The 25,853-nt window shown below is 37.4% G+C and overlaps 1 protein-coding gene across 3 annotated transcripts in view; it reads left to right on the forward strand.

Annotated features, from left to right (window-relative positions):
- The window catches only part of BMP5 (bone morphogenetic protein 5), a 56,363-nt gene that overhangs the window by 10,110 nt on the left and 20,400 nt on the right, over nucleotides 1–25,853 (forward strand). For all 3 annotated transcript variants that reach the window (XM_061990049.1, XM_061990048.1, XM_061990050.1), the window contains exons 2-3: nucleotides 15,939–16,131; nucleotides 21,724–21,872. In XM_061990049.1, the coding sequence (XP_061846033.1) occupies nucleotides 15,939–16,131; nucleotides 21,724–21,872 (342 nt within the window). The remainder of the gene's footprint in view (nucleotides 1–15,938; nucleotides 16,132–21,723; nucleotides 21,873–25,853) is intronic.

Below are 25,853 nucleotides of genomic sequence, written 5' to 3' on the forward strand. Positions count from 1 at the left end.
GCTCCAAAGAGTTGAAGACTAAAACAGCAGCAGAATTCAGTGGTATGAAGTGCTGAGTAATCTCATAGTTAGGTCGATAACGAGCTATGTGTTGGCCAGTTGATGGCAAAATTGGATGCCTAAACCATTCCTTTTCCATTTAGGATCCTTGCTACTTTTGAGAATAACATCACAGCTTTCTTTGTTCTGAGAAGTGCTTGTCCTCTCTGATCTCAGCTTGGAGCTTTCTCCAAAGAGATCAAGGAAGGAGTGAGAGGCCTGCCAACAGTACTGCAAGAGCTGAACTTCACATATGATGATATAAAAGAAACAAACCTCTGTTGCCACAAGTGATCTCTCTGTGGTTTTCCAGAACTTCAGAGTTGGTTATGCTTCCCTGGAATTGCCAGTTCCCATGAGCTTTTTGAGATTTGTATAATATTTACGGTGAGATTTTCTGTGAGTGATGATTTATGGGTACATCTAAGGTTTCCTTAAAACCGCCAATTATCTCCTGTAGTTGCAGAAAAATAAAAATGAAAACAAATCAACATCCAGAAACACATGCAGTTCTTGAAAATGGCTCAGAAGGAAACTTCAAATACTTCTTATTTTGTAATGATTTTCCTGTAGCTGATGACTTTTGAGAGAGATGGCATTGACCATATCACTTCTCACTAAAGAATATATATATGCGTGTGTGTGTGCTTCCTCTACTGTTACTGTTCTATAACTCACTTTCCACAAACTTGATTATAGTAAACTTGGTTTCCTAAAATGAATGAAAAGAAGAAGGAATAGGAGCTATAAAATGGTTAATACTGAGTGAAAATCTTTAAGGATCACAAGGCAAAAGAACACATCTTTAATTACATTTTATTAAAATACTGATAATTAGACTTATTGAAGAGTGAAGGGTCATGAAGAATTAATTGTTTGTAATACTAAGCTACACATAATTATGGCAATATTGTCAATGGTTTGTCATCCAGCATGAGTCATATTTTAGATAAAAAAGACAAGTTGCTTTTGTGCTGTGCTGTGAGACTCTAGGCTGACAGAGGACTGTCCATGATTATTACCACGAGCTGGTCAGCATCGTAAAAACTAAAAGTCTGTACTAAGACTTTCAAGTAACAAAGATGAAACATGCAGTACAACTACACACAGTTGCATTTGTGTACTTAAATGTTTTTTACCTGTTGATTTAAGTTACAAGCTTATATGATTAAAAATATACCACAGAATTTGCTGAATATCATAGTGAGATATTCAAACGATGTTAATGTTTAAATAGTCTTTGTTGTTTAGCAATAGTAAGTATAGCTGAAATAATACAATTAAATATGATGACTTTCAGGGAGGGATGATTTATTTTTCAGAATTTTGAGAGGTAGGTACATATAACGTGACACAACATAGTGTTGTTGTTCAAGGTAGTTTAAAATTAGTTATTCCTTCAAAATAAAGTTCCTTCTTTTCTTTGATTCCTCGGTGTGCTCCTTTATTAATATTATCTTGTAGCTATTGACTATGGGTCTTCAAAAAGTAATATATTTTTTGTCACTTCTTAAACTATTGAATTAATAGTCATGTTTACTGAGGCTGTATATCATAATGAGGTCACATTTACAATGAGATTAATCTATATATAAATAATATTAATCACATCTTTAGATATATTTTAAATAATATTTAAAAACACATGTACATATATAATTTTTTAATATCTTTATGTGTGGTAATGAGACATTCAGGGACAGTTTATGCTATGGACAGAATACCAAATATTGGCTCCATTTTTGTTTCCTAACAGTTACTTGCTTTCTCCATATTTGTATGTATTCTTTAGAAATGGAAGAAAAAAAAAGAATGTGCTTACTAGCATGTGTGTGTCCAGGAGATACCTGATATAAAAGGTGTTCATCACAGGACTCAATGAAACAGGCACATATGTGAACTGAGACCTTGACTCCATAGGCACAGGTCTGGAGTAAGTTATGACCTGTTCATCCTGTACAGGATGCTATATAGGAATGAAGCTTCTTTTATTAACGTTATATCACCTTGGTCAGTGAGATTTCCTGTGGACTCCTCTAAAACATGCTGCTTCAACTTGTCCACAGGTAGAGAGTGTGCTTTCATGAAAATGGGAGTGAAAGCAAACCCCTAAAAGAAGAGACTGTGATGCTTTGAGCTTTGGGGATGGGCAACAGCTGTTTTTTAATTACTTGAAAAAGAAAACCAGGCCTGTCACCAAAGATGAGGACAGTAGTCACTTCTTGCCGTAGTAGAAACAAAAGTATAGCACAAACATTTGCAAAGCAAAAGCTGTCTGTATGCCGTAAAATGCATGCCAGATATTCTTGATGATGTTGTACCTAAAAGATTGCATTTGAAATAAGGACATAATGTTAGTGTTGAGGTTCCCAATTCCTGCTTATTCTTACCCTCTGCTCAGAAAGACACCCAGATTTTGACTGAGACTCTTCAGCTCAACTATTAGGAGTGGAGAGAAAACAGTATTATAACAAATACCACCTTCAGGAGATCGTCTTTGCTGTTCCACAGATGTGTTACACCTATAGATACCTCTGCAATCACCCTGGATTGTAGAGGTATCTATCGGTAACTTTAGAAGGTATATGAGAAATGCAGTCCCAGGTGGAATAACAGTGAAAATGAAGGAATGGTACAAGAATGTCCAGAGTCCTGGGCAACCAGCTCTAGGTGGAGCAGATGACTTCTTGAGATCCCTTCCAACCTTGGCCCATTCTGTGACCCTGTGACAGAGTGATTACAGAGAAGGGTGATCATTTTCTTGTCTTATAATGTTAACATCAATCACTCCCGGGCAGAGTGGGTTTGGAACATGGTGGTGATCTTGCTCAGACGATTGTTGGATGAACAGTTCTGTGCTCAAAGTGTCATGCTTTTTCTTTCTACTTTGGAAATTGTTTTTTACGTCATTTTGAGACTCCTCTGTCTCTCTCCTCAAGTCTGTCCAAAGTAACCTACTGTGAGTGATCATAACCTATTTTCTTGTTACCTGGAGTTAATTTGAGCTCATTCATAACACAAGTATTTTTTTGTGAAGACTGCTTTTCCTTTCCTCTGACAGTACAGGTGTGATGCTGGATGACCAACCCAAAGATCTTTTAATTCACTATCAGTTAGTGAGCTTCTGCCCGGAAAAGAAGGTTGAAATATTGGTTAACTTTGGAAAAATTTAAGTTTCTTTCAGGGGAAAAAAAAAAGTCCATATGTTTTTTCCTTCTTGTTGTTGAGGGGACTTATTCCATATGGGGGGTTTTATGTGGGTGAAATAATTTCTCTCTGAGAGAATAAATCATGATCAGATTAGACTAACAGATTTGCAGAGGAAGGAGTGTGATTTGAATCAGTATAACAGGCTGTTAAAATCACAGCCAGCTCCCAAACTGACTGTTAAAACCTGCTTTCTGAAAGTGCCACCCCTCACCACTGCTGCCCAGTCTCCTGTCTGGTCTTCCTCCTCATCTGCCTCCTTTTTTGCAGCAGGGATGTAATGTCTGCAAGGACCCATCACTGCTGTGCTTCTGGCCCCATAACTCTGTTTCTCAGCATCACTGCTGAGGCTTCCCTAGGTGGGTCTTCAGTGCAATAGCGAGAGCATACAGGGCAAAACATCAAAACAAGGGCTTAGTGGTTTATGTAACGTGAAATTCCAATCTCTTTACATTTATAAAGTGATGACTCAGTCAGTGCAGTGATTAGCCCAGTATAGAATCATAGAATCATAGAGTGGTAGGGATTGGAAGGGACCTTTAGAGATCATCTAGTCCAACCCCCCTGCAGAAGCAGGTTCACCTAGATCAGGTCACGTAGGAACATGTCCAGGCGGGTCTTTGTGCACTCGAAGGATAAATCTGAGAAACTCTGAATTCGTTTGGGCCAAGCTGATATACTAACTAAGCACATGGCCTGTGATCAGCTATTTTTTGCAGTTGTATTTAATATCCAATCTATAAGACAGGATATCAAAAATAGTTTTTCGTTTAGTTTAGTCAATAAAGCATTTTTCTACTCTGTAAATGAGATGTTCTTGAGAGTTCCCTTCCTCATCGCTGTTACATCTGGACTGTTTTTATGAAATGTTTGATCAGTGTTAATGGGTACGGGTAGTGTGAGCATAAGCTAAGCAGAAAATAGTGCCTATCCAGCCGTAACCAGTTTGGCACGCAGACACAACCTTCATGGAAGCTTTTCTGACAAATTCCACAGCAGGAAATAGATGGATAGAGTTTATTAGACAACATGTGTGAATGGTAAGTGGTGGAGTCACTTGCCACCTCTGGGTGGAAGTGAACAGAGGGTTAACATGAGCAGGAGCTAGGAGATGTGGGAAGATAGAATAGGCTTTAATGTTTAGCTTTTACTCCCCTGCCAGTTACCCTATGATGATATATGCCCTTTCACCTTCCTCAGAAGTTATGTTCCATCTGTATACTTTTACAGTGTCAAAACAGTTATAACTTACACCTATTTTCTGACCATTGGATCCCAGAGGTATTACTTTTGTTCCTATTCAATTGCAGCTGAACCCAAAAGGGATCCTTTTTTCTGTCATTTGTTAACCTTGAGGTTGTGTTGATCTGACATCCTGACTTTCACACACAGTCAGAAACCTGGGAATAATTGCTAGTTTTCTTTGTGGTGATCTGTGATTAGAGAAAAAAACAAAATTAAATATTAGAAAAAATGAAAGTCTACTGATAGATGGTATCAAAAGGTACTGGCTTTGCCAAAGTTGAGGCAAAGTAAGTATCTTTGAAAATGCAGACAAAAGTGGGAGCCTCAGTTGGTGGTGTAAGGATTAGCTAATTTATCTATGCATTATCTCAGAACTACATAATATGGTGATCTTTACTCTGATCTGTCCTGTTCTTTCAAGTAAAGATTTATTTATCACTGATGAAAATGAACACAACCAAAAATCTAGTAGATGCATATTTTTAACATGGGTATTTGTGAAAACAGTGAAACTCTGTAAAGCAGCGTGAATTAAAACAATGAAGAAATCACAGGGTCCTTACTTATTTCATTGAAAATAACAAGCTGTATGCTATTTTTTTTTCTCCACTGCCTTCTCCCAGACTCTTGGTTGTGATCCTTCTCTCTTTTGGCAAGTGTTACAACTGACAGCACCAAAAAGGATCAAATATGACCTCTTACTGTTAATTCTAGAAGCTCTGACCAGCTGCACTTTCAACTTAAAAATTTATAGAAGTTTCAGCTGAGACACATTCTATGAGTGTTAGCAGAATTGAAAACCACACATGTGCAATGTATCTTTTGTTGTACTTCATGCTACAGCTGAACAACTGGAGTTAATGTTTGCATTCGGGAGGCTGAAGGATACAGTGCATTATATTGCTGAAACCAAAAGAAAAAATTGATTTTGAGGAATAACTTTGTCAACTATCTTACATATTAGGATTGTGGTAATACCCAGACTAGACTCTCATAATATTTTTTCCCTTCCAAAGTTCAGTCTCTTTATTCTGGTTACTTACCGCTACTCTTGCACTGGCCTGGATCAAACCAGTATAAGGAAAGCAGGATATTGCTTTTCCATTTACTCTGTATCAACAACTGAAAGCCTTCCAGCATTTAATGATCATTGGAGCAGTGTAGCACTTGTTTTGACTTGTTGAGCAAGTGCATTTGACTTGGAAGAAGAGTTAAATTGAATTAATAACATATGTTTATCAATTAAATTTTCAACAGAATATTGACTATTGAATGAAGACCAGAAATTTCCTTAAGACATCTATTTTATCCCATATTTTAGTATGAAGTAACAAGAAGGAATCATAGGTAATCTCACAGTGTACAGCACACCTGGGAGATTGTGTGTGAGAAAGCCAAGCACAATTATGCCTCTTTGGTCGTGGCATTTATTGATATGTGTGCTTATAAAAGTTTCTGGCAGACACTGTTATATGGTTCCTGGGAACTCTTTCCTGCTCAGGGTGAATGCTGAAAGCTTTTAATTACTGACTCAGGTCTAATTCTTAAAATAATTTATTTTTTAAAAAATTGGATCCATTTTCATATTCATTTATATTCTGTCATGTTTTTGTAACTTCTGTTATTTGCCTAGTTGCTGCCTAGCATTTATTAAAGTTGAACACATTGCGCATATTTTTTGAGGGAATTGGAAAGTAGAAATTACAGAATTTCAAAGTCCACCTTAGGAATAATTTAGTCTTTCAAACTATTTTGACTTTTTCAAATGTGTGATTTGTTTATTGGTAAGAATCTATCAGATCTTGTTAACTACAACAAGATCAAGAACTTAAAATTTTACTAATAGAACAATGCTTTCTTGTTTATTCTCAAAAGATGTACTACTAAATACTTTGGTAAGACATATGAATATTCTAACTTATTTTTTTCTAAAGTCTAATATGCTGAAAGACATTTCTTCTGTGAAGGAGAAAGAAAGAAAACCGATATGTGCTTGAGAGAACTCCAGTCAACGTATTATTCTTTTTAAATTATTCTTTTAAATTACGTTTTTCCTTTTCATTGCTGCTCTAAATTCTATTGCAGTCACTGAAGCTTTTTTTCATTGACTTTATCTGGACTTGAGTTGTTTAATGATCCATATAGTTCAGCAATTCTGTGCAATTACGGAATGCATGATTCCATAATTATTTTCTACCATTAAAAGTCTGTTTTCAATAAACAATATATGATTTTTCATTTATGGAACTGCCACTAACTGCACCTGAAAAATATGAGTTTTTTGAAATAGCTCTAACCTTGCAGCAGTGTAACTTGCTTCAGAATATGACTTACCGAGTTTTCTGCTTTGCGTTTTAATAAGAAAGTATATTTTATGTAAAAACAATTTACATCATTCTTTCAAAACCACAACTGTAAATCTATAATTACTTTAAGTACAACCTAATAATAAATACAGGTTAATAATAATAAATAGAGAGAAACTCAAATATACAGTACTGCAATAAAGCAGTTGTTAAGAAACAGAACTATTGCAATGAAAAAATATGAGATTTCTGCACTGTCTAATTAAGCAAAATTGTCACTGATTCCAGAAATAGTTTTGCCTCAGTTGGAAGATCAGAATATGGATTAAGTTTCTGTCAATGAATTTCGTGTCTAAGACAGGATATGTGTGGAAAGTAATTTTGAGGACATTTATTTCCAATCCCTGCCTACATTTTTGACTTAAGGCATCATAAAATTCTTTAAGTTGGAAAAGACCTTTAAGATCATCAAGTCCAACTGTTAACCCAGTGCTGCCACGTCCACCACTAAACCATGTACTTGAGTGCCACATCTACACATCTTTTGATTACCTCCAGGGATGGTGACTCCACCATTTCCCTGGGCAGCCCGTTCCAGTGCTGGATAACCTTTTTGGTGGAAAAATATTTCCTGATATCTAATCTAAACCATTTCTAACATAACATGAGACTGTTTCCTCCTGTCCTGTCAATTGTAACTTGAGAGAACAGACCAACACCCACCTTTCCGTAACCTCCTTTCAGGAAACCGTAAAGAGTGATCTTGTATCCACTCAGCCTCCTTTACTCCAGTCTAAATAACCCCAGCTCCCTCAACTGCTCTTCATAAGACCTGTTCTTCAAACCCATCACCAACTTCGTTGCCCATCTCTGGAGATGATCCAGCACCTCAATGTCCTTCTTATAGTGAAGGGCCCAGAACTGGACACAGTATTCAAGGTGCAGCCTCACCAGCACTGAATACAGGGGGACAATCACTTCCGTGGTCCTACTGGCCACACTATTTCTGATACAAGCCAAGATGCCATTGGTCTTGTTGGCCACCTGGGCACACTGCTGGCTTGTGTTCAGGTGGCTGTCAATTGACAGCATCCCCAGTTCCTTTTCCTCTGGGCAGCTTTCCTGCCACACATCCCCAAGCCTGTAGCATTGCACGGGGTTGTTGTGACTCAGGTGCGGGACTTAGCACTTGGTCTTGTTGAACCTCATACAATTGGCCTTGGCCCATCAATCCAGACAGTCCAGGTCCTTCTGTAAAGCCTTTCTGCCCTCAAGCACATCTATGCTCCCACCCAGCTTGGTGTCATCAGCGAACTTACTGAGGGTTCACTCAATCCCCTCATCCAGCTCATTGATAAAGTTATTACGCAAAACTGGCCTCAATACTGGGGGAAAGCCATTGGTGACCAGCTGTCAACTAGATTTAACTCCATTCACCATCACAGTTTGGGCTTGTCCATCCAGTTAGTTTTTTACACAGCAATATATACACCCATCAAAACCATGGACAGCCAGTTTCTCCAGAAAGGTGCTGTGCAAAACGGTGTAGAAGACTTTTACTAAAGTCCAGGAAGACCACATTCACATACTTTCTTTTATGGCAGTAATTAATTAAGTTCTTAATTAATCAAGTTCTAGTTGGGCTTTGGCCCTTCTGATTTTCTCCCTGCAAAACTTCATGAGCCCCTTCTAGTCCTCCTGAGTTTCCAGCCCCTTCTTTGAAAGGTCATAAACTGTCCTTTTTTTAGTAGATTTACAGCCAAAACTCTATTCAGCCAGGCCAGTTTTCTTCCCTGATGGCTCGTTGTTTGGCACATGAGGATGCTCTGCTTCTGCACTTTGAAGATTTCTTTCTTGAAGTAGTCCAGTCTACCTGGACTCCTTTGCACTTCAGGACTGCCTCCCAAGGACACTGTCAACCAGGTTGTCATAGTTTTTCTACTGCACAATGACTACTTGCAGCTCCTGTTTGTTATCCATGCTGCATGCATTGGTGTAGATGCACATTAGTTCAGGCATTGATCCTGACCCTTTTTGTGGTGAGAAGCCCCAGTTCCTCTATGACCATTTTTAGGTACTTCCATGGTTTCTAACACATCAGTAATGCTTGCATCTTTGCTGCCACATAGATCTCCATCCCCTACCTCCTGATCCCTTAAAGAGTTGCCCCAGGGTTCTGAAGTCTCTCTTGATTGCCTGCATGCTTCATACTGCAATTTCATCACTACCTACCTGAAAAATCAATAGTGGATTATAAATCCCAGGGCTGTAGCAGGGCAGAAGGCTTTCTCTTCTCACCTTTAACCCAGACCTCAGTGAAGCAACAGATTTCCCTAAGAAGTGAGTCGGGTCTGCATGTTGGGCCTTGTGTTCTCTTCAGAAGGGAGTCTCCTATGACAATGATCCATCTTTTTCTCATTATAGAAGCAGTTTTGATGTTGGGCATAGGCCAACTGACCTCAGCGATGTCTCCAAACTAGATGAACCATCGTACTCATTACTGTTCCATTCCACTGGCAGACTCATAGCTGTCATGCAGAGGCACCTGGGAAGATGAGGCAATCACAAAGGAGATGTGCCTACTGTGCCAAGCAGGAACCTGTTGCCATTGTTGTTGTCTTGTGAGTCACTGTGTTCGGCGAGATAGATAGAGGATAGGGAATCCTCTGTGTTGTGCATGTACATTGCTGCCTGTAGGGCCTGTCTCAGGAAGCATAGGGTGTGATTCATGTAGTCTCTCTCTCACACTCCTTGATACTCCTCTAAGTAGCTGCCTCCTCCCGGAGCTCTGTCACCAAGTGGAGTACTGAGGTGTGCTCACTGCTGCCATTCTAAGAGAAGGGCAGACACTGCAGCCTGGCACCTGTGTGGCAGTGTGTTCCACCAGACCTCTGTCTGGGCAGCTGCAGCACTTGTGGTGGGTACAGAGCATAGACAGGCCATGGCTTTCTGACAGATCATTACATACTGGTTCTTGGGCTTTGAGTTTGGACTGATGCATTTTTGCTGGAGGCACGTTCCTGAAAGATCACAGTTCAGAAGGTGAATTCTAAACATCATCACAAACCTGACTGAAACCTGTGCAATGTATTTTCCTACCTCATCCTGGGGAGGGAGGTGGAGATGGAAATGAAGGTTTATTAAGCTTAAATCACCCACTTTGCTTTGCATTGGCTAGACAGTATGCATGAGGTCACCAGCCCTTCCTCACTCTACTGGTGAAAATGGGTAAAAAGAAATGCAGAAGACTTGGTGCTGAAAGGAGAACAAGCAAGTGGGTGTACGACTCTGAAACTTTCTTGTTAAAACACTCAGATGAATGATTGTCTTGTGACTGCCTAATGTCAACTGAATAAAATTCCCACATTTTGAGAACAAAAGTTTATTTAATTCTAATTTTGACCCTCAACCCTTGTATTTCATATGTGCGATTGTCCAGGATGTCCCACTGCTGGGTTACTCAGCAGTCTGGCAGTTAGGATAAAAAAACAGGTGATAGGGATTGAAATATCCTTTGACTGAGCAAGGACTATCTCTTAGTCCTGTTCTCTGGAGTGGCAGATGACTAAAGGAGAAATGTAGATAAACTCCTCTGTTCTTCTTACTGGCTGTTGCAAGACAGTTGACCCTTAACAAACAGAAGTGTCTCTCCACTGACTGTATCAGGCAGTTGTCTCTGGTATCTGAAACAATCCCTTAAGGACAGGTGACTTCTTTTATCAATTTCAATGGTTAACTCAAAATAGATTTCCTGAGTCCAGATCAGGATTCTTACCATTCCGTAAAATGGATTAAACCTAGTAGTAGTGTTTAGACAAGTGTTTACAGGTATTTACATTGTCTGTTTTTTTTTTTTTTTTTAAATAATCACTTTGGGAAAGCATTTTTCATCACACTTACGCTTTAAAAATCCACTTGATCAAAACCTTTTTTTTAGAAGACTGTGGTCATCGTTCAAAGGCCAATGGGCAGAATGAAAAGGTTGCCATTTACTTCAACAAGCTTTTGAACTAGTAAAAAGGTGAAAGACATACTTGCTGAGATAAACTTAATCTAGGTTTCCAAAGTCAACATTAATTAATTAACTCATTAATACAGTGTAAAAACCTGAATAAAGTAAAAACCTGAATAAAGTTGCAAAGCTTTAAAATAAATTTTTAAAAATCTGTTATCTGGTCTTCTCAACTAACAATGATGTTCTAATGAATGTGCTTCCTAACTTCGATGCACTTCATTCAAATATTTACACCTAATGTAGCTGTTTTTTTAACAAAACTCCTTAATTCTACTCTAACATCACATCTTTTCTACTATCCATAACTCATACAAGACATTTCTTGGCTTATTTTGTAAAAAGTGGGTCACTTTAAATGGTCTTATCGTGAAGAGAGAATGTGCTTCTAGAATTTGAGAATTGGAGAGAGAAGCAAGAATGAGGTAAACAGCTATTTGATGTCTGTCCTTTCACAGTAGCACAATAGCTAATTCCTAGGGCCTCTGACCTTTTAGTGTCCTGTAAAAGAGTACTTGCATTAATCTGTTGCTTATCTGTCACCTACCACATTTGATATTTCCAGCCTCTGCTTTCAATTATCAGTCATTAGAGGCAGCACTGAGTAATTTCAGGAGAAACTGCCTGGAACCTTTGACCTGGTTTTGTCAGATAACCACAAGTGTTCACTGTAGATAAACTATCATTTCATTATATTCAAGATGTAAACGAGTGTTCTTTGTAGTGTATCAGCTTACTGTAACCTTTATCACCTTGAAGTGATTAAAACTGACTGGTTTACTTAGTGGTTCTACAAAGAATTCAAACAGTGAAATTCAGTGAGATTAGTGTAAATGGCCCTTTAGAGTTACTCCTGGTCTCTAAGACCCTCTGTTATGCCTTGGCATATATATGTAGTTAGACAATGACATGAAGTTGATTAGTGAGGCTTCACTATTTTTGAATCCAGTTAAAATCAGTTTATTAAAACATACCTTTGGTTTGTTCTCCGCTTTACCAAAGAAGCTTTCACTTTCCCTGTGTGTCACTACATACCAACCTCTTCAGGAAAAACAAAGTACATGTCAGCAGGGAGCTAATCACTAATGAATAGTCTAATAATAGTCTCATACTCCCTCATGCACTATGCCCTGAACTCATTACTAGCACTTTTTACATTTTTAAGCTAAGTCAACAGCAAATCAGACATTTATAGCTGAATTGGTAAAATACCAATTACTTATTACACTGCCCATTGTAATTTTTTTCCAGAGAACAAATGCTTTTGCTAATGAAAATTAGTGCATGATATTTTCTCTCAGTATAAAAGATGACCCCTTCCTTTTCCAAAATATCTTTTTGTTGTAAATTTGTCTTCATTCTTCTTAGAGTTGGACTTAGTGTTAATACAGTATGAATATTTCATCAGTTTGTCACATGGGTGGAAAATATCATTCTTTCCCATCTTAGACACAGGTGTTTGTGATATTCCCTTGAGCCACAATTTGTCTGATGTAACCAAAGTGCTGAATATATTAGTTTCAGGTGGCATAAAAATAATTTTTTTTAAAGTTAGTGCTAAGAATCCTGATCAATGAGAGCAAAAAAAGAATTTTGGTGTAATCAGCATTGACTCTAGCATTCTAAATATTTTTTTACTTGGAAAAATGGAATTCTTCCAATGGTTAAAAAAGATATTCCCGATTTTCTGGTCAACTGGTTTTTAGATGCTGTGATCAGTCCCACAGAGATGCATTTTGGTAGATGAACTGAGAAGAACTGGAATGATATGAGAATGCTCTGGAAGAACTGAATACTTAAAAATCTTAACCTATATTTTTTTGGGCTGCCAGTATTGAGAAGCTGCCACATGTGAAATAAACATATTTGAGACATGGTGCCCCCCTGCACTTCATGCCATTTCAGCAGGGCTAAAGACCTGAGAGATACCCTACTGAGAATTCACAGTCTTCCCTGACAAGGCATTTATTAGATGCAGAAGGGATCAAGACGTGTGTAGTATTTTCAGTATTAAGATACTCAATATTATTTCGCTTTTGTAATTTGGCTATTATTTTAGCCATTAGTTATTATTGCAACATCACCATCACGACTTTTTTTTTTTTCCAGTCTACTATATAGTCCAAGATCTTAACTTGTCTAAATTTGTAAAAATTACTTTTATGTTTTGTACTTCAACCAACAGAAATTTTCAGCTTGAGATTCTGATTTAATTGCATAGAATGAGATCTGCCTGGACTCAGGGTTTTTTATGGTGTTGTTTCTACAACTCTTCATTTACCCAGACAGTCAGTACTGCCAAGTCCCGTCCTACCTGTAGATGCTGTCTTGACACAAGGAACTTGTGTTTTGAACTTGTCTACCTTTCAGATGACAATGCTGGCTCTTCCTTGAGTGTATGTGGACATGGAAACACAGATAAGTATTATCTGTGTGACCTGTAATAATTAATTTTAGGCCCATCAGGAAGCAGCTATCAGAGTTCTGTCAATGGTTGTGAATGGTCCAGAGAGAACCCTACCAACGCTATAGCAGGATAGAGGTTCCTGTCCAAACTGTTAACATATAGGAAGAGAAAAGCTGTTTCCAAACTCATGTTACTAATTAGAAGGTACCTGTAAGAAATTAGACAAAAGGAAACCTCAAACCCAAGGAAAAATTAAACAGGCCAGGAATTTATTCAGCATCTATTTTCCCAATCCTTATTCATAGTGAGTAGTGCTTAGTTACTCATGCATGCTGGTAAATACTTCTTGGATAAATAATGACCAGAGATATCAGAAAGGGTTGCTACACTAAGTCTGGCTTTACTATATTTTTATTTGAAGATTATTGATGTATCTGTTCCACACCAACATTGAGATGCTCAGTTATAACCTTAGAAACTTGCAGCAGAATCTTTGGACTAGAAAAAACATCCCCTCCAGTTCAGTACATTTGCGTATGCTAATCTCTGCCAAGTTGTCTCCAAAATGAAAGGCTTCACATGGACATTAAAAAAAATAAAAAAGGCCAACAACTCCCAAACCTCAAGTCAGATTTCTGTTTATATCTAACAGTTTAGAACCGGGTAGTGGAACTGCTAAACAGACTGTATCCTGTTTCTCTTCGGTAGCAGCCCATTCATCTTCAGGTACAGAGTAGCCAGTTTACATGCTTCTACCTCTTTTCTGCTTTACTTTTTCTACATAGTGTACGATGGTAAACCCATGTAGGCTAAATATACGCTTGAGGCAAGTAAACCTCACAGTTAACAGACAATTTTCCTTTTGTTGGCCAGGACATATTTTCACTGAAGATAAAGTGCTCTTATAGCCTATATATTTTGTTTGTGATAGTTCTTAAGGCAACATAGATCTGTATATTTAAAAAAATATGCTAGTAAAACCAAGGATAATTTACATTTTATAAAGGGTGAAAGGGAAGTATTACTGTAAGGGACTAGCTACGTGGCCACAGGTGACTTAACTAGTAAGTACTGCTGTGAAAATAATGTAAACACTTTTCCTTCAATAGCTCACACTTTAGTATGTCCACAACTCTACGTTTATATGGCAAACTCAAAATGTTGGGCTTTTTTTTGTCTTTTAGTGTGCTTCTATTTGTAAGACCACATATACATGATAACAATACACATTTTGAGGTTTAGATATAAATATATTTTTCTGTTAATGCGCACACATACAAACATAATGTGTGTGTAAAAAAAATTACTTGGGTGTACACATACATGAACATATAAGTATAAATACACATATATAGTAATAACAGATACACTTTATAAATATAAAATTTGGTAATCTGAATATGTGCTTTTTCGGAACTGACATTGTTCCTCCCTCACATCTGAGGACTGTTAATACTAAAACGTAATAAAAGAGCAGAGGTTATAGTAGGGAGCATTTAGTGAAGCTGGGTGTAGTCTTAAATGTTTAGCTGGTTGTCCATACCAAATCTCAGCTCTGAGTATTTTAGGCTTTGTCCACCATCAGTAAAACCTATCTCATGAGACAGGTGAAACTTCTCCAGAAGGGAGAAGTACTCTCTTCCCATGGAGCACGTCTTTTTTCACAGATCAATAATATATTGCATGCTGTGGCAGTGGAAACCATGGATCGTTTTTCTGTCTGCATACATAAAATCTGAGGTATTAATCCCATAAAATGGTCATCTGTCAGTACTGTGGCCTTTCCCTTGCAAACTCAAAACACATATTATATTACAATACTCACTTCTAACTCAGTGTCAGAACTGCAGCACACAGTGGAATTAACCCAAAATCCTTTGTAAATTCAAATAAATGAAAATAATCTGTTTACTGCCCCTTCTGTTTAATCCTGAATTAAGCAATGATAAGGTTAACTGTTTTGTTTTGAATTGTGACAGTGTCAGAAATAGTGAGAGCTGCACCTGCTCACCCACAGCAGGTTTGAGGGTACTTCTTAAATGAGGATTGTGCTCCTTTTGCTACTGGGATGCCAAAAGTACTCAAGCCTGATTCATGACTCCTTCTGACCAGTGGCAAGATGACACTTATGCCATTAGAACACAGCATGTGTTAATTTATGTGATGTTGCCATTAGAACACAGCATGTGTTAATTTATATGATGTAACTGCTTCTTAAATATATAACTGTCACAGTGCACTTTAGTACAACTCCAGAATTTGTTTAGTTAAGTGGAAAGAGTCAAGCAAAGTCAGTCATTTCTCTCATGTACCTGGCTATTAGTGGCAATTAGTGTTTTCTAAAATCATCTATGACTTTGACATTACTCTTGCTGTGCTTATGACTACACTGAGTCCTAAGTCCTTTCACAGGTTTCAGATAGTCCATATTTCAAGTTACTTTACAACATGCCCCCTTTCAACTTTTTTTGATATTCTTTCCACTTCAGCTTCTGGAATTTGTATAAAAGCCACTGAGGTTTTGGGGTTTTTTTGAACTGAAGACACTGGGCGGGTGGAATTTCCTTTAACTGGAAGTATGTCTGGACTTGTGGTTTTATTATTTGCACAGTTTTGTATTGTGCTGTTTGTTTACTCCTAAGCACAGGGAATGCTCCATTAATCATGGGAAATGGACATTCGTTTCACCTCTTTAATTTACATTCAACTCTTTTTCTCACAGTTGAAAGGGACAAGGACTTCTCTCACCAGCGAAGGCACTACAAAGAGTTTCGTTTTGACCTTACTCAGATCCCACATGGAGAGGCAGTGACAGCAGCCGAATTCCGGATATACAAAGATCGGAGCAACAGCCGCTTTGAGAATGAAACCATTCAGATTAGCATATATCAGATCATCAAGGAGTATCCAAACAGGTACCCTGTTGGCATGAACATATCACATGTTGAATAACGTCTCTATAACATTACTGTCTTAAGCATGGAGACCACAACGGATCATATCCTCATATCCGCATATCCTCAGCAAGACATCATTGCTATCATTGTGTCTTGTTCAGTATTAATTTCTAGGCAATGATGACAAATACTGATCAAGAATAAAACTTCAATGTAATTTATTACAGGTTAACAGAGAGTTACGTATTACCAAATGATCTACTTATGCACAGAGGGAGTGAAGGTTCATGTTCTCAGTGAGCAAATGGTGGAGTTGTATGCACAGTATAAGCATCTGGATTTGGGAAATGCACCATTTGCTGACACTGGGGTACTACACGCCAAGATTCACTTAGACCCTTAAAGGCAGATAGACCATTCAATTGGGTTGCTTTTGAAAGAGTGTGGCTTTTTTTTCTGTGTTTTAATATTATCTAGAATATAATTACAATAGAAAGTCATGCACTAACTTTAAGATGATATATGCACACTTGACACATGCTGCTCACTATAACTGAAAATTAAACCAAATCACAGAATCATAGAATCATTGAATCATTTTGGTTGGAAAAGACCTTTAAGATCATCAAGTCCAACCACTAACCTAACACTGCCAAGCCCACCACTAAACCATGTCCCTGTGTGCCACTTATGATACTACACATGAGCAAATTTCTGAATTTGAGTTTGCAGGGCTCTGTGTGTGATATATTTATAAGACTCTGTAAGAACTGAGTAAATGACCAGATTTCACCAAAGTAGCTAAGTGACCGAAAATTCTCATTGAAAGTTATTAGGAATTCCAAGATGCCTCTGAAAAACAAACTACATACACACAAAATTTTAGGTTTTAAATTACATTAGCTTATGTCTTTTCTCAGAAAAATGAGGGGAAAAAAACCCCCTTGTTTTGAGATAAAGAAAATCTCTCTCTCATCTTGCAATAATATTTCTATCCTGATCATATTTAGCAAAAACAAAGAAAATGACAGCCTAAACTTGCTGGGTATTCTGAAGGAAAAAGTTGCCTTATCACCAGTTAGCTTGAAGACTGGGCTAGAGTTCAAATCTCATTTCTGCCCACAGAAGCTTGAGCTTGCACCTTCTAGGTGAGATCTCTGAACATGAAGTTACAAAATATTTATGACTATGAACGAGGTGTCATTTTACATCAATGGAGCAGAACCAAGAGAAGAGAAATTACTCAGCCCTCCAGAATACTTTCTGCCTTCTTATTAAATTCGGGGGTGAAAGAAACTGTGTGGGATTGATTTTTTTTTTTTACTTCTGTCTTCAGCATTCTTTTGATGTGGATTCTGAAAGAAACTTCTTGGAAGAAGCAATTAAACAGGAAGTAACAAAACATATATTTCTAAAGAACTCAGGTCAAGGCTACGGTGATAAAACCTCTTCACCTGAAAACTCAACGGATTTTTTTTTTAAGAACTAATGGGAAAAGTTAGTTTTTCTAATAAATTTGATTTTTTTAAAAATGTTTTCACAGTAGGTAGTTTCTATTCTATTTTAGGGAAAGCAAAACTGCTTATTGTTCTGAAGGAAGATCACAATACCATCAGATTTGTTAAAGAGACTACAGTCTCTACGAAGCCCTGAAGGAATGCTCTTAATTTATTTCAATATGTAAAGATAAATGTATAAATACTTTCTATTTCCATCTAGAAACATAAAACCCCCATGTCCTCTAATGGAAGCACGGTACTGGAAAAGGGGACATGCAATTATATACTACTTATTTGATTTCAGAAGCTTACAAGATTTTTTTTGTTTCGGTTTAGGGATTTTTTTTTTTTTTTGCCATAAAGCCCCAGATTTTGCTTATGAGGCCCAGACTTCATTCATTTTATTTTTTACTTTGTCACCTGAAGTTTGTTCTACATACATACGTGAGATTTTAGGTGCATAATTTTCAGAAGCTGCAACTATGGAACCTGAGGGTGAGAACTATGAGAATGGTGAGACACTGGAAGAGGTTGCCCAGAGAAGTTTTGGATGCCTTGTTCCTGGAAGAGTTCAAGACCAGGCTGGATGATGCTTTGAGCAACCTGGTCTAGTGGAAGGTGTCCCTGCCCATGGCTGGGGGATTGGAATTAAGAGGTCTTTAAAGTCCCTTCAAAACCATTGAATGATTCCAGTTATCTAATGTCCCCCACTCCTTACTAGTGCCATACCACAGCAAAACTGCTGGGTCTGACTCTGCTTCTCCACTCTTCTCTGCTTTGAACAGAAAACATGGGTGTCTCTTGCAAGTGCTCTGCAATCTCACAGTCCTGAAATGTTTTCAGGCGAGGAGTGGTCAGAGTTTAGGGTCTTTGCATTGCAGACTAAGGATTATGTTTTAGTCTTGGACATTTTTCTGTGTCTATGGCAGCAGTGCTGCTGAAGTGTGTGTGTACTGAATTCACTCAAGAGTTTGCTGAAATTATGGCTTTGGGGTTGAAGCTTTCTACTTGTTCTAAGGAAGCCTGTAAAGCACAGCCCATGGCAAGGCAAACTTTCCTACACAGCCCTGCCAATGTACTCCTATCCGAATCTTTTCTCATGATGAAAGTAATGTAGTCCAACAGGCCAAATCCTTCTCCATGACCTGGTGGCAGCTAGCCACTAATTTAACTAAACCCTGAGGATTCTTCCCACATTAGGGAATCCTCAAGTGACATAAAGATACTACAGCAGCTTTCTGGAATGAGGCAAGAGGTGAAGCAGCATTATGGGGATGGCCTATTACATAGTAATTGTGATTAGATCTGGTCGAAAACTTTGCTGGGTTTCAAGGAAATAAAGATGGTTTATTCCGCCTTTACTTCCTTAAGTGACTCAGGAGATGTGGAGCTTCTTAGATGTTCTGCCCACAGCCTCTTTGCTTAAATTCTTGACTGTGGTAGCATTTCTGCTGTAGACAAATGGCCATTTGGGACGAGACTGAGATCACTAAACTTAAACAGCCTCCATAAAGGTAAAGCCAATCAGCTGTACTCTGCCTGAATGTGTTCACTGTTGCAGTTCAGGCTATTTACGACATAATGCCTTACTTTTTTATTATGTGTTGTGGGCTATTTCTTAAATAGAAATATTTTTTAAAATTAGAGCCAAAATTTGCATCTGTTTTTCATTTTAACTATGATCCTTTTTTTTTCTTTTCTTTTCTCAGAATAAAGGATAATTTTAAAATTAAAAATGTCACAGAATGTGATGAGAAGTTTGACTGAATGACACCAGTTAATCGGGGAATACTGAAGTTGTTTTTTTCCTGGCAAATACTTAGAATTTCTGTAGTAACTGGTTAAATCATGAGCACTGATTTGGAGTAATTTTCTGTATTCTACTATGTGTTCTTGAGAATTATTTCTAGCTTCCTTCAGATACACACAACCAATTTTTGGTTCATTTGCTGAGTTAATAGGTGAGAAAAACCTGTATCTTTGAGTCTATTGTCTTAGTCAAATCACTATGCTTGTATGAAGGCAGACAAGAATATTGGCATCTCAGTGCCAAAGAGTGAGTGTGAGCTCCTGCTGTGATGTGGAGTAATAAAGTCATGCTGAGGAAAGATCCACAGGAGAAATTTATCCTTTATAGGCATTTCTGGACTGTACCATTAGTAGTGCCCTATTCTGATTTGGCATATGAGGCACTGTGCATCCTGACTTTTGAGAACATTTCGTATCAGTCCCAGCAAATTTTGGAGCTGAAAGAATCTGTATGGAAAAACAATTATATATTCTAGAAGGAGGCAAGACAAATGTGAAATTATAGCACTGTGATATTGTAATACTTTTTATTCCAAACGATTTTACAGTTTTCCATTAAAACTATATATCACTGAATGATATAAAGAATATTTATAAATAAACATCTTAAAGGCAGTCACACTCAGAACTAAACTTTTCAACTTCAAAGTTCTGATAAAACTTTATTAGAGAAAAAAGTTGGCATTATGATTCCAGAGAGTACTACTTACGAGCTTGTAGTACGTTGTTAATTTGTTCAGGGCTAGTGTAGCAGGTCAGGCTCTTTTGAATTATAAGACTGTTTTCATGTTAGCTCCAGAGGGAGAATGTATGTTTTCTCCTTGTGTGGTCATTAGCACAGTTCTGCTAGAATGGAAGCAATAAGAGCCCAGCAAAAGACTATACTTTAACAGAAGAAAAAAAAAAAAAATGTGACTTGAAAGACAGTCCATTCATTTTTTTTTAAATGCCTTCTGTATAATTTCTGAGCTCTTAACCTGATTCTGCAGACACAATTCTCCCATGTAAATTAACATATCCTTGTCATACAACCACAGACTCAAGAGCTACATGGGATGGGTTTTTTTTCAGTATCAGATCTTCTAGGTGCATTTATGATGTTTAGTCTAGATAAGATACTAACTTCCTGTGATGTCATTGTGATTAGGTGACATAAGAACAGAGTGACAGGGGCATGGTAATTTCAGATCTACTTCTTACACAAAGCCTGTTACTTCTGTCTATCTCCTGTAGGCATATTTTCATGTGCTCTGCAAGGTAACAATATGATTCCAAGGTCTGTGTAAGTCAAGTCTGTCTTTAGCTGACTTGGATAGTCAAAATTTAGAATAAAATAATTTGTCCTGTACATTATTGTTTGGATTACTATTTATGTCAGAAAAGAATTAGGATTCTATAATTACATATTTAGGTTTAGAAGGCTAAATGATGAAAATGGTTTTTAATAATGCATGCTGCTTTGTAGAAGCATGTAAATCGAAACTGATGAGAGTTAAATATCTTGGGTATAGTGTGGCCGTTGTAGCAAATGATTTGTAATATAGATGTGGTTCTGGAACCAATTGTATCAGGAGGTATGTGAAAACATAACAAATAAACGATCCATGCTAAACATTTAGTAACGCGATTTAGTAACTTCCCTGAGCAGCCCTTCTGAATTACTGGAAAGTTTCATGGGAAAAAAAAAAAAAGAGAATATACCAGGGAACTGAGGGTTAAAATGTAGTAATTAAATTATTTAATAGATATATAATTTCTCCTTTGATATAGAGACTTCTTTTCGAAACATCTGTACTAATATGAAACTGTCTGAACTGTCATCTATTCGTGTTTTGTCATATGATATAGCTGCTGTCATACGTTATTAGTAACAGATTTCTTTAACAATGCTCTGCCTTTGAATTTTAGTTGGAATTGGAACATGATTTTGACATTTTTAGTCTTTTACACTGAATGGTTTATAAAAGTTAATCTTCTTGAGACATTCTAGTGCTGAAAGATGAATCCTTTATACACAGCCTCAATTATATATTTTGTGTGTTTATATCAGGAAGCTGGATTTTTCAGGTTTTCCAGTGCTGTAGTTTTACATGCTGAGACTCATTTCAGAAAGGCCTCTCAGGGGAAATACCTGTACTATACTTAACAGTTACATGTTAGCTATAGCACATGCTGTACTGTGTTGTGATGAAGATATGTCAAAGCATTATTCATTTGGACTCCAGGAAGTTATTGTCAATAAGGAAATAAAGGACAAAAAATAATATTTGAACGCTTTAACTCTGTATTTTCTTTAACTTAGGGATGCAGACTTGTTCCTGTTAGACACAAGAAAGGCTCAAGCTTCTGATGTGGGCTGGTTTGTGTTTGACATTACTGTGACCAGCAATCACTGGGTGATTAATCCACAGAACAATCTGGGCTTGCAGCTCTGCGCTGAAACCGGGGACGGTAAGATCCTAACTGTAGATCATAATGCCGTATATGCTCTTTCATCTCTGACTGGGAATCTTTTCTGGACATGTGTTTTTTAACTTCACTTGGTGACAATTCACTGAGAGTTCATGAGCAAAAACCACAAGTCTTATCCTGCCATAGCTATAATCTGCAGACTTTCTATTATTATTAGTTCTGTGGAATACCAAGTTAAATTAAATGAAGTTTGGGATAAAAACTCCTACATACGCGTCTTTTAATCCATAACAAATTTTCATGTTCTTCCACTGACAATTACATTAGGGAAACTCAAGCAAAATTTCAGAGTTTTTGTTTTTGGAAGTTTCTAAAGGACTTTCTAGACTGAAGTATGGAGAAAGAAGTATTAAAAACGTGTGCTAAAAACCCGTCAGGACAATTCAGAAGGTATCTCGTAGCTGCTGGCACTGATGTTGGAGAAAGGTTAACAATAGCATATTAGGATAATTGCTTTTATAAAAGTTGGGAAAAAAATATAATTTTCAATTCTTTTTTAATCTTAAAATGGGATAAAAAATTCAGATCTTGAAAAACTGAATTAGCTGAAAATGAGAAGGAGTATTATCAAAACTGAAGTCAGAACTGTGGTGTTTTAGTACTAACTTACTGGGCTACTACATTCAGTTATGGTCATTAAAAAGTGAAAATGCATCTCAATGCAAAATAATATTTTTAGAATAAATGTTCTTTACTTAGACTTCTTTAGAAACTAATAAAAAGAGACTTATATGCTATTTTTTCTGTGATGGTTCACTTCATCCGTACTACTTTACAAGCAAACTTTCAGATTTAGCTCTTTCTTGTCAAAAAGCTTTTTATGTCAGAGGTCAAGGGATCTATGATGCCAGTTAATCTAAACCTTTGCAGACATAATGTTAATGAGTAGCAGAAGAAACCCTAGTGTAAGGATTAGTATTTTTTTTTCTTCTTTCTTTGTTCTGGCTACATTTTCTCATTTGTTTTGATGTGATCTCTCCCTTAGGCTCAACTGGGCTGTGAACAAAGCCTCTCATACTTTTTCAGCAAGTGCTCTGACTGCTGGAGAGTTATGCAAAAACTGTCCTCCTCTAGGCATGATGCTTACAGAGGGAGTTGGCAAGCTTGAACCAAAGCAGATGACCATTTCACCTACTATTGCCTGTCCGGTCAGAGTACAGTCACTGGAAAAGGGAGGCAGAAAGGCAAAGTAGACCACGTTGTTACTGTATTCCCTCACCCTTGAAAGGCAGCACACCTGAGCTCGGGCTGTATGGGGAGCAGCTGTTAGGCAGCCTGCTTTTGTGAGGCCATTTTTAAGCCTTTACAATTCTGGAGAGGTGACACCTCCGTTATGCATCCAAATTAGGTGGACTGGCTTCTGGCCAGCTTTCCTGCTCCAGAATAAACTCCATCCTTGACTTTTTTCTTTCTTTTTTTTTCCAGGAGATTCAAATACAGAAATTCTTGAAAATTAAATATCCATGAAAGGCCTTTATTAAGCCCTGGAACCAGCAATTTGTTGGTTCTACCCTCAGAATTATAGCCATTCAGTAAACCACAGGAAATTTGTTATGGATAAAAGGAAACCTTTAGATTAATACACTGAAGAAAGTGTAAAAGAATAGTTTATGTAAATATTTCCTTGACCTACTCCCAAGATCAGAAAAGTGATAGATAATTTTCTATTTTAAATTCCAAAGCAACCAGAAGCTTTGCCTTCTGTACCTTACTTATTTGAATTTCTCAACACAGCTGCTTGAGTGAGACTGGAATTCCCCTCTTCCCTCACTTTCTGTTCTCTTTTCAGTTTATTCATGCAAGAAGACTGCCCTTCTAGGGACTAAAGTTTTCAAAGCTATAGGGATGACCTGTGCTAGACAACTTCAGTTTAGCATAAGGAAAATCATTCTTTCTTGCTCTTACAATTTTGCTCTTAAGGCTTTGATTATTTTTATTGGGTTGCTGTTACTTCTGGAAGCTATTAGAAACACCAGCAGTTGAATGACACGTTTGTGTACAGATGGAACATGAATTTTTATACATGACTCAGTATGTAGTGGACTCACTTTGTAACCCAGAGGACCCCACCCACTTTCCCTTCAACCAGCTTTCTGTGAAAGCTCACAGACTAGTTCAAATCAACTGAAAAACCTTCCCTTGGCTCAAGTGAACTTTAGACTGTGCAGGTCTGAAGCATGATTCTTCATGCCTCCAGCTGTCCACTGAGTTTACAGGAGGTAGAGGAGTTCTATGCCCATAACTAGAGAGACATTTACGATAAGACCTGACCCATTAACCTTTCTACTGCAACAAGCCATTAAAATAAAAGGGATTTTGTAAGTCAGAGGATCCCCATTTCAGGTATTCAGGTGCTGCACTGGGACCCTGGATAATAATCAAATCTGTAAATAAGTACTAATTTTTAGATTTATTCATAAAGAATCTTTAAAATGAGATTCCTATGATTAGTGAGACTCTGGGGTGCCACTGATGTTATCATTAGCATTAAAAATAATCGTTCTTACAGTTATCTTTCAGTGACTTTTTAGATAATTACTTATGTGGATAAATTTTTTTTGTGATTTTTGAAGATGATGCATAAATAACTATAATGTCTTCCCAAGGAATAAAAAAAAACCCCCAAACTATTTAATATAACAATGTATAAGAACAGTTTTGAGAGAATGTCTGGTTGTTGTAATTCATATTTTTCCCCCTTTGAAAATGCTGAAAAAGTACAAAAAAACCACATGACATTGGAATGTTTTTGCTTTTTTCTTTAAGACAGTATTTGGTATCAGACATCTCATTTTAGCATGAAATGTAGACTTTTTCTCTTAATGGGACATTTTATTTTGAACGGTAAGAATAAAGGTTTGCATGACACATATGGAAGCTGTCAACATATAATGCACTGTTTCCCTGGGGCTGTGGTAAATTAAGGATCAAGTTTTTTTTTATTCTCTTTTTAAATGTCTTCTCAATATTCTGGAGCATCGCCTTTTGGCCAATTCCCTCCTTTTGACACCAAAACTCTCTGTGGTGTTTAAAACAAAAGGTGATCATTTTCACACTGATGGAAGTGCGGGTGTTAAACATATTGCAGCATAAAATCAATGCAGATGCAGAAACAATTCGACAAGCTCCATGCAATGCTTTTCCTGTATATATACCATATGTCTCTTAAGAATTAAAATGTGTTCCAGTGAATCAGCACCTTTGTATTAACATTCAACATTTTTATAATTGGAAGTTAGCAAGAGTTTGAACATCGTTTTTACTGGAGAAGTACAAATAACTGCAACAGTATTCCTTTTGCTGTTTGTATCATTGCTGAAGAGAACCTTGTCTGCAGATATGTACTATATGTACTATATGTACTATGATAACATAGTACAATGACTATTGCTCTACAGAATAAACCAGATTCCAAGTATGCAGCTGTCAGTGCAACATCCTGGGTACCCCCACAGACATATAGTTGTGTATCTTAGATTACTGCAGGTCTTAGTTGTTTTTCATCCACCTGTACATCAGAGGAGAAGAAACCGGTGGTAACTTTGAAGATTCTACACTGATTCAGGTGATTTCTTTTACCATATAGCCCTATAGAAAATTTCTTTGGCCTTTCCTACTATTTGAGGTGGGCAAGCAGCAGGAATCCTCAGCTCCCTGACTCTTACTTCAGGTCTTTTTTCTTTCCTACGAGCAAAGGGAAACTTAAAAGAAATTAGTTCCTTGATCCAAGTGAAACTTGGAGAAGGTCAGTTCTCTCTCTGGAACACACTCTGACATGTGTCCCACGGAAGGGGTTTTGGCTCCTAATCTTACATGCTGCAGGAAGGACTGGTGAGGTCCTTCTCCGGTGATAATAGGGAAGACCTTAAGAGACATATTCTTTCTTTTTTAACCTCTCCTTTTTTCAGCTTGGGCCTTCCAAGGTCCCTTTTTCCTACAAAGCCTTCAGAGAGGCAGAAT

The sequence above is a fragment of the Colius striatus genome, chromosome 2, assembly GCF_028858725.1.
Source record: "Colius striatus isolate bColStr4 chromosome 2, bColStr4.1.hap1, whole genome shotgun sequence".
Taxonomy (NCBI): Eukaryota; Metazoa; Chordata; class Aves; order Coliiformes; family Coliidae; genus Colius; species Colius striatus.